Genomic DNA, 14271 nt, shown 5'->3' with positions numbered 1-14271 from the left:
GGGGGGGGGGGGGGGGGACCAAACAAAAATGTGCTTTACCAGAAGCAGCAGAGCATTAGTTCAACTTGGCTCTGCCGCGTCTGTATAGATCACATGTTTCAATGGGGCTTTTTGGCACATTTATTTAAAGCTGATTGAATCAGCTATTAGATAAAAGTGCCAAAAAAGCCCATTAAAGTGTCCAGTCTATACAGACATTGGGAAGACAGGTGCAACTAAGGCGCTGCCTCTTGTGGGCATGTGTTGAGTTTGGCATGGGAGCGCACCGAGTTCAAAGCGGTTTTTTCCCCTCCCTGTCTGCAAGAAGCCACAGGCTTTAGACAAAATAGGGAAATAAATATCTAGAAAGCTGTTTTATGAGTTCCACTATATAAGGTTACAACAAAGATCTGATCTCTTCACAACTCTTAGGACTGTCCTCAGACGGCTTAAAAACAAATGAATGAACAAGCTGTGGCCAGGATGGCTTTGACTGCTTTAGAAAGTGCTAATATCCCTTGGGTTTGATTTGCTTCTCATTGCGGTGTGACAGGGGAAACCACTTGAACAACAGAGAACTTGTCTCCATATCAGACTTGGAGGAGGGAGGTGCTATTTGTTTTGAGAGGAAGTGGCATGGGATTGACATGAAATCAGTTGGTAATTGAGAGCGAGGACTGGTTTTGTTCACCCACCTTATAGAAGAGACCGCCACATTCAATGATACAAACAACTAGAGCATAACAATCCCATTGCTGACTTAAAGGGAAGAAGGAAATTAGCTTGTGTGATGCCCGAGTTTTCCTTTCATCTTCAGATTTCCAGCATTTTGGGGCAGAAAGAAGAAGAGACTTGGGTGAGATGGGTAAGCTAAGAGGTATCATAGCCCGCTCCCAGCCTATGTTGTTAGAAGAGCGCCAACACTAGAGCACAGCTGGGAGTCAGATTAAAACAACTTTCACTGTTTCATATTGTCTCCCATTTTCACATTACCTTCAGTATTGAGCTAGGAAGGGATTTGGCTCTAGACAACCGACTCTTTCTTACCATAGTTTATTCTTACTCTCTTTTATTCAGAGCTCTAAGCCCAGCATGTATTCTCAGCAGAAAAGCTTTTCTGCCCTCAAAACCATTCAGAATTGAAAAGGCAGTGTGCAATGTGCTTATAATTGCAATACTTTTGCAGCGGTGCCATATTCTTTGCCGAGACATAACGCTCTAAAAAAGAGACAGCTGTTCACTGTTGCTAGATGACAGCTGTAGCTCAAGTAGCAGTTGTCAAGGACCTCAAAGGCCACGTCCACATGAGTGCGGGAGGGGGGGCACCTTTGCAGCTGCACAAATAGTAATGGCACAAATTTGTGCCGCAGCGCACACCTCTGCCTGTGTGCTTTGCAGTGGGACACATTGCCCGGCTGCTCCATGTACTGGGGTGGAGGGGGGCTGCCTGGGGCACAAGGTGCCTCAGCAGGGGCTAGCCATCCCTTGTGCTGAGGCACCCTGTGCTCTGGCCAGCTGGGGAGCAGCCCATGGAGGTGGAGAAGCAGTCAGCCCTAGGCTGCCTGCTCCTCCATCACCGCATGCTGCGCAGCCCCTATGCTGAGACGCCCTTAGCTCCAGCCAGCTGCTCCCTGCCTGGCTGAGGTGCAGCGCAGCACAGTGCGCCTTGCATGGGGGGGATCCATGTGCCTCAGCGCAGGGCTGCTTGCTCCCCGTCTCCACGCGCACTGCATCACAGCCAGCTAGGGAGACTGACTCAGACATTTAAAAAGTATGGGCAAGTTGTGTTGATTTTTTTCTTTGTGGCTGTATTTAAATGCAGGGAGCCACTGGCTGGGGCACAGGGTGGCTCAGCACAGGCACTCCACAGTGTGTGGAGATGGGAGAACAAGCAGCCTGCTGCCTTGTCCCCGCATTTGTCCCCCCATCCACCACTACGGTGTGGTTTGCATTGCTTTTTCCCCACAGGTTTTTGGGTGGGTTTTTTTCCCCCCCACCTACTGGGAAATCCCAGTAGCAAATTTTGCCCCAGTGCTGAGAATTAGCACCTTGCACTGATTAAGGGGCAACTCGTGTGGTTTGTGGCACCGCCTGTCTGGATCCAGCTGAAGGGTTTAAAAGCAGCCATGAAGAAAAATGTCAACAGAACTTGCCTGGACCTTTTAAAAGTCTGAATCACGCTATGGACAAACGCTTTGAGTAGAGAAAAGAAAAAAAAAAATCTTAATTTTTGTCCATACTGCTTTCTTTAGTGCTCATCTGTAAGTAGGGACATTGTGATTCTCACTCTCTCTATCCTCTATCACTCTCTCTACCTCAGGCCATGTGCCAGTAGAAAAGATTGCAGCATGGCTGTCCCTTAGACTCCAAGATATATGCTAATGCACCAGAGTTTCTGCTTCGCCTTTTAGTCCCTGCTTTTTCAAACTGCTAATTATATTTAGCTTTAGACTCTCAAGATAAATAAGTTCAGTGATCCCCAGAGAGTCCTAAGTAGTAGTTCACAGCATCACACCAAGCGCACAGAGTCTTGGCACAGTTGACATCATGTGTCCATAGTGCCTCAGACCTTAGCTAGAAAAAAAATATCTGACTCATCCATTTTGGAACAGGCGACGTACTCCAGGTCAGTCAGTGGTTACTGTCAACTCTCAGCTCTTTTGCCTCCACTAAATATACACAGTAAACTTTAGTCTGACCACATGCACATCACTTAGTTGCAGGCCTGCCACGAGCATAAATGGTTTACATTAGAGACAAGTTTGCTTTCTATTATTTTCTTCTCCAGAATCAGTAGAAACAACAATACGTGGCACTTTATCTCAGCAGGAGAGGAGTGAAACAAATCTACGTGGCCATCCCTTCTTATTTCACAACTTATTTAGTGGATCCCATACTTTCATAGGAGTCTACCTATACGATGGAATGTATATTATTGTTGCCCAGTGCATCCTGACAATATATTTATTTATATTGCAAAGAGAAAAGAGCAGCAGTGAAGACTACTGAGTTCAGCAAGAAAACACTAGTAGTACTGAAAGAAGTAGTGCGTAAGAGCTGTGTAGGGCAGTATTACTATGGCACCTTTCCCAGTAAGACCCATTTTGAAAAAACTGAAGCCACTTACCATGGTACTTACCATAACAGGGGATTATGCCCTGTTGTTCCAATTGCATCAATAAATGCAATTGTTCAACATAGCCTAGTCCAAACCCAGAGGATGAATTGTGCAGACAAGATAACAAAAGGATTGTAAAAACAAAGCTTAAGATTTGTCATCAAAAGGTGAAGCTGGTAGAGGAACTGGAGGGGCGGGGAAGAGGATGGGAGAGCAAAATTACAAGTACAAGTAAGGGAAAATCCTACAGACAGCAGCCAGCCCCCAGACCGAGAACAGACCAAAACGCTGAAACAGACTCAAGGGATCACATCCCAAGCCTAGGAACAGGCATAATTTCTTACTGGATTGCCTGTGCTCACCTTTAACTAGATGCCTAAAGAGTCCATCTTTTTTTTTTTCTTTTTTTTTAAATGCATTGTCCATCCTTGTACAGCTGCTCACTGCAGCGGGGACTGCATAAGGGACCTGACCGAATTACAGAGCTCCTGCTGGGAGCAGCGTTTCTGACTGTGGCTGTAGAACTACACCAGTGCCCTCTTGTGCTTTGAAGGGACAATGCCAGTCATTCCTAACAGCACATTTAGAGAGACCAAGAAGGGCATATTTTTGAGGGAAAAATTATTTGTTTCAAGTGCCAGCCTGGAAAGGCAGGCCAGGTTCTTTGGGTAGATGCAATCTCTTTTATTAGACCAACTAAACAGTTGGAAAAAAATTTCTTTGCTAGCTTTCGGGCACAAACACCCTTAGTCAGGCCTGAAGAAGGGTGCTTGTGCCCGAAAGCTTGAAATTAAAGAATTGTTTTTGCAAAAATCTAGTTGGTCTCATACACGATATCACCTCTACCATGAGTTTTGATTCCTTTTGCCTTTAGACCAATATGGCTATAACCTGGATACCTTAGTCAGGCAGGTGTTTGTGCCTGAAAGCTTGCAAAGAACTTTTTTCCAACTACGTATTTAGTTGGTCTAATAAAAGCCATCACATCTACCCAAAGAACCTTGCCTGCCTATGGCCTTAGACCAACACAGCTACAACCAACAACCCTGCAGCATGGAAAGGAGATTTTGAGTTGATAGCACAGTGAAAGAAGTAGCAGGTCAGCGAGGGTCATAATCATTCTCTCTCTCATTTCTTATTTCTTTCCCCCATTGCTTTGCTAGACTGGAGGTGTGGAGAAATCACTGCTGCTCTGAGTCAGGCTGGAATGCACCCTCTCCCCCACAGCTGGCTCTGCCCACTTTGCTGAAGTTATTGAAGAAATGAGATGGGCTCTAGCAAGCAAAGAAACCTCATTACTATTTGGACACAGACTATCTCCCAGAGGTAGGGTGACATGTGCCAGTTTGACTGTGACAGTCCCAGATTCTGTAGGCCAGTCCTGGCTGGCTAGTCAAAAGTCCTGGGCCAAAATCTGGTGGGGAGGTGGAGCAGCATGGTGCAACAGGCAGGTAGGGGGCAGGTGCTGCTGCTGCTGTGTGGGAGCAAGGAATGTAGAGACCGCAGATATGGCATCTTAGATAGGGTAATCACACGTCCTCCCACCGTGCTTGTTTGGGTTAGTGTCTAATGTGCATACAAACACACCATGAAAATGGTCATGAGCTACTAAATGCAGCTCCTCACCCCGAGTACCTCTAGAGAAAGCATTATGTGCACATGCCCCCTAAAACAGCCACATTCTTATTCTAGCTATCCTTTATTATGTTTGTCCACATAATCATATATATTTTATTTGTATACAAAAATTCCTTTCATGGAAAGGAGAAACATTTGTCATTAAAATAGAGCAATTATGCCAAGAGTATATTACAACTGTACAACCCCCCCCAAAAATCTACAGCAGCTAGTTACAGAATATCAGTAGATAAATGCTTATTTTACCCCTACCACAGCTAATCTTAAATGAACTAATAAAGTAGAACTTCTAAATTTAAAAAACAAGATACAATACTAGTAAGAACAGTAATATCATACGAATACAAAAGCTTGCATAATAGATATTCACAGTGTTTGTAAGATACAGGTTGAATTGCTCACCATCTAGGTAAGAAGAAAATGGGTCTTTTCTCCTCTTTGTATACATCTGTGATCCTGCATCTATATTAAAGGAGAACTGTACAGTCCCACAAGAGAAGACAACCCATAATTTGGAGTTATATCACTCACCACTATGAACAAATAAAGAGAAATACACACACACACACACACGCGTAAGCATACACACCAGTAGTATGCAGCAGATACACATTCAAGATTTATCAACTTTTTTAAGAAATAAAAAAGTTTCACCAGTTTCTGTTAGCCAGAGAAGCTAAACACATAGCACTTGAAGAGTGGTAGCAATAGTTTAAAATCTGTATAGAAATACTGTTTTCTCATAGTCGTACTAAAAGTTACTGGGACCTTGTTCCAACACAAAAATCAATTATAAAATGTAAAACTTTCCAATTCTAATAGCTTCATCTTTTTAATACAAACAGATCAATACAATACAAAAGGTTCCTAAGTCATTATGATGACATTTTGCATTCTTTGTGCTTCCTTGTTGGTTTGTTTTTTTCAAAATTGGTGGTCTCAGAAGTGGACTTATGAAACTTGTATTAGTAACAGAACCTGTCTCAGAAGCGGCAGTGGTTGTCCCATGCCCTCTCTCTCAAGTGCTGCTGGTTGTAGAAAAAGGGAAGACATAACACAGAACCAAGTAAAGACAGACAGCCTCCCTCTTGTGACATGGATAGGAGTTGTTTTTCTTTTTGTCATATAGCATAATCCTCTCAGAGCCTTCTACATTCAACCCAAATACACACAATGAATCAACTATAAACACAACATCAGGAACCCTAGATTGTCTTCCATCCCCCTATGAATGCACTAACCAAAACTATTATTGGACACTACCACTGGCTACTCTAGCCACCCTCCAAAATCTACTTCCTCTGTGTGTGCCTCCCAAAATGAGAAAGTGAATTCATAGAGAATTCTTTACGATCCAAGTAGAGGTGATCATGCCTGAACATGCACACTTTAGTCACACTTCCTTCATGAGGAGCCAATCAATTAGCATGCTTATGTTATTTCTTTGGGAAAATAAACTCTTGGAAGCACTGGACTCATCATTTCCTAAACAACTTAAGGATGAGTAATGTGTTTTAGGAATCAACACTAGCAGGTCCGTGGTCATGTTAAGGGACTGACAGTTCCTAGCATGTTGCTCTGAAATGCAATTAAAACAGCAATACATTTGGTTGTAAGTTAAAGGGAAGAAAACTAAGAAAACTCCCAGGGCAGCTGACGTTGCACCAGGCAAAGTTAAAGGCACAGCTTCCATTCATTTTCAAGAAAGCAGCACCTTCTATAGCACAGATTTTTAGCACTTCCACCACACTTGCAGAGGGACTAAGATGTACTGCAGGAGAAAACTGACAGCTGTCAGCACCCTGCAGGAAAAGTGAACTCAGTGACCAAGACATTGGACTTGAGTGGTAACAGCATGAAATACAAGGGAACGCCAAGAAATACAATGTCTCTTTTTTAGATCCATGTGGAATCAGCAGTCCTTCACATAATTAAATGGCTTATTAAACAAATTAGGTGTTTGGATCCATCTGTCTTCTGGTATTTAAAAAAAAAAAAAAGTAGCATCAATGCTCATGGTGCAGGCCACTTTAGTTTTGTGCTGAGTAAAAAGACAGATATTTTAGTCCCAGCATATGTTAAAAAAAATAAAGTGCTACTCTAATTCATTTGCACTTCAGTCAGGTTTGTAGGTTATGACACTACCCAAGAGATCACTTGACAAGGGAACAAGGTGGTTTATGGTCACCTGTAAGAACCAAAGTGATTACATCATGTGTTAGTGAGGTATATATAACATCTTTCATTACCAAGATAAGCTGTCCCATGCTTTAAGAGCTCCCCAAAACCCGACTACACCACAAACTCTTCTGGGAGCTGGTCTTCTCCCAAAAGATCCAGTGACAGGCAGTTCATGGATCTCTTGCCATAGAGGGCAGACTTGGTTTTGCAGTCTGTCGTGGAGTAAACGCAACCATAGCTGGCCAACTTATCCTCCAGAGCACAGCCAAATGTGTAGCTGTGGGATGTGTCCGAAGATAACATGGTGCTTACTGGTGGATGCCGATGTTTATAAAGACGGATATCATCCAAACTCTGGCTGTGCTGGTCTGGGCAGTTCCTCCCCTTGGGCTGTCCCACCTGCCAGGTCAGTAAGACATGCATGAGAAAATGGTTATGTGCTCAGGAACAGCCCTCATATAGCTTAGGGATGCTGACTACTACTGCTTATCAGTTGTTCAAAGTGTTCCAAGTTCCCTCAAACCAACCCCATCAGGTTTCCTAAAAACATTATTTTAATGATGCTGTGGGGCATTAGGAAACTGAATTCAGTCAGCTGCCCTTTTATTTCCTCCAGCTTCTGATCTCTGCGTGCTGCATCCCCAGTACCGATTACAAGGAATGAAGCATTTGACAGGACTAACGACTGGCTGAAATGACACTTTTTGGCAGAGCTGGTCTGGTCAGCCACTGGCAAGATATTTAAAAATAAACAAATAAATAATTAAATAAAAGGAAGAAAAAAGTATTAGAACATTAAAACGTTACAAGGTAAAGCACTGAAGTGACGGTGTAGCTGTGATGGTCCAGGAAGTATGAGAGGTCAGAGTTCATGGGTGGGATCTTTTATTGGACTGACTACATGGGTGGCAGACATTTAGACAAGCTTTCAAGTATTGCCGTATTTTTCCTCAGGTTTGTGATAAAAGATAAAAAGGAAGGCTCAGAAAACACTTTGAAAAAAAGAAGTGTTGGGCTAATGTGCCTAAATTCTATACAAGTGCCAAGAAGAGTCAATTAACGGATTATAGGAAAAAATGGAAAAAACAAAAGTGAACCAATAGTAACAGTAATTTTTAGAGGCATGTTTAGTCTTGCAGAAGCAGCAGCAACTTGGCCTTTATTGATGAATTACTGATCAGCTGAGACACTGCCCAACTCTACCAGCTGATCTTTACTGTCCTGGGTTTTATACAATTATTCCTGAAATTAACTCTAGGATTAATTTTAGGAATATTAAGCCGAACTAATTTTTCAGTTCATTAGATCTCTTCCCCACATAGCGGCAGAAGAGATCATAGTGAAAATGCACACGTGACAGAGATTTCAAAAGCACTTAGCCTTTGGCTTGTTTGCTTGCAAAGGCAAAAAATAGGAGCAGTTAGCCACCCACAGCACAGTTCTGCTGAAAGGCTAGCCATAATGCACTTGTTCATTTGCACACCATGTAAATAAGTTCCAAAGCAAGTAGCATACTGATCATTCATGTTATATGACCACATTTGTCATCTGACCACATTTGTCATCTGACCACATTTTAACCATAGGTTAAAAGAAGTAGCTATGAGAAAAGTGTTACAGAAATATTCTTATAAAAACTTAAAAGGTATCAGAATTTGGAGTGGCATGCTGACTAATGGTAGAAAGGACTGTAAATGTGCATAGCAAAAAAAAAAAAAAAAAAAAAAAAAGAGACTGACTGTAAAAAGACCCCCTTATTCAAGGTATCTTCTCCCTATGCGTTTGAGCCACTTAAATTCAGTGTAGTTACAGGATTTTGAAATAGTCTCACATATTAAAAACATTCCAATTGGTGATTTAAAAACAAAACAAGAAAACTGTTGACACTATGTCCAGGAAAAGAAAAGAAAAGAGTCATCTTGGGTAAAAAGGCCAAGAAGTAAATTGCAGACCCTGCAAATTAGAGGGAAGAGAGAGAGAAGCAGGTGCCCTCTTTCTAGCTGCTCCATTTGATCTGGTGTGTCTCACAGGTTATAAACAGAGAACCTCACAATAGCAGAGTCACGTCCATGCTTTTTTCCTTCTAACTACAGCCACACTTTGAAAAATAAAGTTGAGAGAGGACTGTAACTAAAAGATTTTTCTCATGGAGCAGCACAGACTTGCTTCCTATACAGTGGGTATGTCTACACGTGCTCCTACAGCACCGTCATTACTGCGCCATCATTTAGTACTTCCTTTTGAAAGGAAGGTACTTTTGAAACTACTAAATGACAGTGCAGTAACAGCCTGTACTGTGCCGCACTGGCAGTGCACAGTTATTTTTAGCCCCAATGTCACCGTAGCAAGGCACTATACCGAAGAAGGATGTCGCTGTGGCGACGTAGCTGTGATGGCATGGTTTATGCCTGCCAACGCTGCGCGGTCATAGCATATTGCTACTGTGACGTAGCATCATGTGTAGATACGCCAGTATGTGCCCTTTTGCTCTGCATAGTTTCCTTTTCGCAGAAGTTGGGGGGGGGGGGGGGGGGTTTTTTTTTTTTTGTGTTGCAGGGGGGGGGGGGGGGGGGGGGAATGTAATTTTTTTTTTTAGAAGCACACAACAATCAAAGAACAAGTTGTGACTAGAGATGAAGCAAAACCAGACCCACAGATTTGAATCTCTTGCAACTTCAGGAGTTTGGAAAAGATGGAGTTTGCGTCTCAGATCCAAACCCAATTGTATGCTCTTGACTTTAGGTTGGGATCCAAACCATGAAGTCGCCCGTTTTCTCCGCTGTCTAGCAGTGTAAAAATCAGAAAAAGACAGCTTGCAAGATTTCAGTTGCTTACTTCAAAACTTTCTAGATCCAAATGCTGCTTCCAAATTCAACTTCTAGTAGAAATCAGTGGCCAACAGCTGGTCTCAATTATTCCTGTGTAAATCCAGGATCACCTTAGTGCTCTGATTTAAAGCAGTGCAAATTAGACTATTGTATGGATCGACCCACCTGACCGTTTTTCCTTCTCACCTGGTGAAGGGATTCCACACTTTGACCTCTCATTTTTATCAATGTGACTTGTACCACAGAGAGAGACTTCTGATTAATGGCTGCAGAGGAGAAAAATGAAGCAGAGATCATTATAAATTTGCACAGGTTTGTGGGAAAATACCACACTTCCTCAAATAATTATGCCCAACTAGTTCTGTATCATCCAAACCAGAAAGTCACTTGACTGTTACCTGCAAAAGCCAGTGAGCTCTACTCTCTAATATTCATGTATCTTTAACTTTAGTATTGATTCCAAAGTTCATAATTAGAAAGACAGCATTATAAGGGCTATATTTCTTTCTATTGGTTGGTTTCCTAGTCATTCCAATCTCTCCCTCCTTTAGGTGACAGACTGATAAAACTTTTAGGGCCAGAGAGGACCACTGGAATCATTTAATTTGGACTTCCTGAATACTACAGACCACAGAACCTCACCCAGCCATTGCTGCATCTAGCTTAGCAACTGCTTTTTCTGCAGTAAATGATATATGGCAAGCTAAATTCTTTGGTTACCAAAGTTTTAAAAAGTTTTCAAGAATCTCTCTCTGTGCTGTCACTTGAATAAAGCCCAATTACATTTTTGGATAAGCTGAAGAAGGGGGAAAAAAAACAGGCCAGCAGGGAAGACAATAGTGCAACAGGGTCTACCATCTTACACTTCTATATAACCCGACTTCAAATTTTGTCTCGAAGTCATAAAAGGAGACAACAACTGTAAAGCAGAGCTGATTACACCTCCCCGCCTGCTGCTTAAGCTTCTCATTTGGATTATGCTGCACTTGCCAACCTTGAGAAACACTTCATGAAACCTTAGAGAAGACTCCCTCACCTGGGCAACTAGCAGTGTCTAGAGCCAGAGGATGACTTTCCTCAGCCACCCGCATCTGGTTTCTCTCTAAAGGAGCATCAACGGGCATCTCCTCTGGCTCGTCCACAGTCAGTTCAACCTCTGCAAGAGACGAGAGAGCTGTTAATATCATCTTTCTGCCCTTCCAAGCCATTTTAAAATTTCATTACTTCCTTGTTCTGCTGCCAAAGAAGGCTGCTACCGCCTAAAGTTCTCTACTCCTCACCACCATCTTGAGAATCATCTTCAGCTCTCCCTTTGCTTCCACTGTCAATGCCAGAGCTGCCATAGCTGATGGTTGAGCTACATGATTTTTCCTTTCGATGTACCCGATCGATGCTGAAGGGCTCATCCACTGACATTTCCACTGATATCCGGTGCCTTGAGTCAGCCTCAATGCCCGATGTGTGCGAGCTGCCATGGCTCCCTGTGGACTGGCGAGACAGACGATTGTTCCTCCCACTGCCCCCACTGCTGCCACTGCCATGGGAATGCTTATCCGATGGGTCAAGGTCCATTTCCAGAGTGTCACTGATATAGGATTCCCGATAACGTTTCTTCTCTGCACAGTCAAGAAAGAACGAACCAAAAGAGGTTAAACAAAGTTAGACAAGAGCAAGTCAAGGCAAAGGAACTCAGTCAGTTCTGGGATCTGAGTGAAACCATGATCAAGAAGGGGTAGGACTCCCAATAAAGGAGTTTATCTTGCATTTAATATGGGACCATAGCATCTACTGCTTTTCCAGTGCAGCAACCTGGTACGGACTGTGGGGTTTTTGCCTTCCACCGTAGCGGGGGGCATGGCCCTTTACCTGGGATTTCCTGATTATATATTAACAACCTTTTATAGAAGCAGGATGTTGGCTGCCATGGTTCCCCTGGTTTACCTGTGGCAGGTTAGGGTGTTAGGTCTTGTTGTGCCAGGGTTGGCAGTGGTTTTACAAGGAGTTTAGATTATGGATTTGTATAGGATGGTTTGGATAGGGATCTTGCCTCAGGCAGGGGACTGGACTAGGTGACCTCTGTAGGTCCCTTCTTGGTGGAATTGGATGAAAGAGTGGCACCATCAACCTGAGAATATAATTTTGACTGAGGCCCTCTCCACAACTTTCTAGAGAGAGTTCTGGGATGACAGGGACAGAGGACAGGAAGGGATGGAGGCAGTCTTGTTATTCTAGGCAACATCATATGATTCCCTCTCATATATGTATGAAGTATCATTCATCTTGAAACTAGCTAGGCTTCCATTGTTCCCACTGCTCGTATTAAAAGGCAGTGCACTGAGGGTTAGAAACCTCCTTCTTAAAACTTCCTGTCTGAATTTATTCATGGCCATTTTACACAAATTTATTCTTGTGCCAGCATTGTCCTGCCCTTCCAGTCCAATTCTTGGCATTTATTTCCCCAAAGTATTTCTGGACAAGTCATGCCCACTGTCAACCTCTATCCTGCAAGGCAAAACAAGTCAAGCTCTTCTAGTCTCCACTCACAAGGCAGCCTCCCCATTCCTCACACCTGTTTCAATCCGAGTTCATCTTCCTTGAACCTGAGTGACCCTAACCACACAAAGTATTCCAGATGGGGTCACCCCCATTCCTTGCACAAAAAGACTAAAGCTTCACTTGCTAGGATCACATTTGCCTCTCTCACACATGCATTGCATTGAGGACTAATGGCTGAGACGCATCTAATTCACCCTGGGCCTTTCTCCTTCTCAAATGTAGCCCAACAAGATGGGAATGCTCTGCCTTTTGTTGTTTGCCTGAAGAAAATGGTGGGTTACAAATCACTGATTGAGAAAGGTTTCTGACAGATTCTGCTATTGGGTAGAGATCTCATTTGTGACCACCCCAAGGTTTGGATGAGGGGCAGGGTCTGGAGCCTGGCCCCATCGCTCCCCTGACCCCATTCTCAAACACTTAGTTTTGAACGGAGGAATCAGTCCTTGAACACAAGGGGTCCATATTTTCCTCTATAGTAGAATAAAGGGCCTGAAAAGTCAGTGGTTCTCTTCAGCCAGCCATGCCCCACATCTGGTCTATCAATCCCCAATGTAAAAAAGGGGTTGAGGGAAAGAACCTGCCTAAGACAATTTGTTCCATCTATGCAGGGGACCACGGTCAGGAGCCATACTTCAGGGTGCCCTCGTGACTACTGTAGGTAATATGACAGGCAATACTGAAACAAGCCCAGAATCAGAACGTGCCAAACATCATCTCCACCTACTGTACTCACCCAGTGCCTCATCACCACAGGATCTGGGTGCCTCACAATCTTTAGCATATTCACGTTGGGACATGCTAAAGACTTGCTATTATCACCATATTACAGGGAATGAGCAAAACCATAGAGGGACTGAGTGAGTGACAGGGGAGACCTGGTACTGTTAACAGTCTGGGCCAAGCACTGTTAGCAAGTGTTTTGATGACCTGCTTTTAGAGGAGGCCACAGTTCATATCTCAAGCCAGGCTAATCCGTCTGTGCCTCACCCCTGACCAATGAGATTAGGCAGCAAAACTCACCTCTCAAGTCTCCCATTCTGACAGCACAATAACAAAGAGAGGCAGCAGGTGGCCCATTTCCATCTACCTCACCTGAAGGCTCGCTAAACCCTAAAGCTGACCCCAACCCACCTTCCTTCAGCCACCTGGAAACGGAAACTGATCACCATCAAAACTTGCCAGGCACTGCTCAGCGAGTCAGTGCTGGTCCCAGAACAGGCTTGTCCGTATATAAGCTACCACCACATTCTTCACTTCCTGCTGTCCCCTACCCACACTCTAATACAATAAAGAGCTTCATCCATCTGGCTGTCTGCCCCCAACGCTCTTGGTGCACTCCGATTGGTTACTGAAACAACCAGAGTGCTCCAAGAGCGTTACAGACAGGAGGCGGCAGTGACAGCGCCCCACCATGATGGCGGGAATGGAGCGGGGGGGGCAAGGCCAGTGCCCCCCCCAACCCTGGAGGCAGTGGCAGCACAGGGAGCTGGCAGAGGGGATGGCAGGGCAAGCTTCCCCCCAGCCCTGCTCCTGGGAGACAGCAGCAGCATGGGGGTGGGGGGAGGTGGGACGGGGGACTTAGGGTTAGCAAGCTTCTCCCCCCTCCATCCCACCTGCCTCCCCCCAATCATTCTTGACATGCTAGTATATGCATAAGCACAGAATACTCGGGAATGCTAGCCACCTCAGACCTGTCACTGCCGATAAATACTGGGCTCAACTGCACACATTGTATAACTGAGATTAGTGGAAGAGAGGAATGTAAACCCTAGAGTAAGAAGGTATGGCACTGGTAAGGAAAAGGAACAAGGAAGGAAAAAAAAAAAAGAGTGAGCTTGAATCAGAGAACTGGGGGGGTGCCTGGTTCACTGCATCTCATCTTTCCCAGGTGCGCAGCAGACTGACAACTAAATCAACTGAAGTCCTCAGTGAAGGCATTTAGGAAATGAGAAGTGATGCAGTGAACTGATT

At 44.0% G+C, this 14271-nt stretch overlaps 1 protein-coding gene across 8 annotated transcripts in view; it reads right to left on the bottom strand.

Moving 5' to 3' along the window:
• Window positions 1-4783: 4783 nt before the first annotated feature.
• The window catches only part of FRMD1 (FERM domain containing 1), a 65444-nt gene continuing 55956 nt past the window's right edge, over window positions 4784-14271 (bottom strand). For 7 of the 8 annotated variants that reach the window (XM_025195042.1, XM_025195036.1, XM_025195033.1 and 4 more), the window contains 4 exons: window positions 11025-11360; window positions 10781-10900; window positions 9910-10010; window positions 4784-7315 (listed from right to left, as the gene is read on the bottom strand). In XM_025195042.1, the coding sequence (XP_025050827.1) occupies window positions 7028-7315; window positions 9910-10010; window positions 10781-10900; window positions 11025-11360 (845 nt within the window). In that variant the 3' untranslated portion in view covers window positions 4784-7027. The remainder of the gene's footprint in view (window positions 7316-9909; window positions 10011-10780; window positions 10901-11024; window positions 11361-14271) is intronic. The other variant, XM_025195048.1, reaches the window with a different exon arrangement.

The sequence above is a fragment of the Alligator sinensis genome, unplaced genomic scaffold, assembly GCF_000455745.1.
Source record: "Alligator sinensis unplaced genomic scaffold, ASM45574v1 scaffold448_1, whole genome shotgun sequence".
Lineage (NCBI taxonomy): Eukaryota > Metazoa > Chordata > Crocodylia > Alligatoridae > Alligator > Alligator sinensis.
Note: the sequence above shows the minus strand (reverse complement) of the source record. Positions and strands in the feature narration are given on the sequence as shown.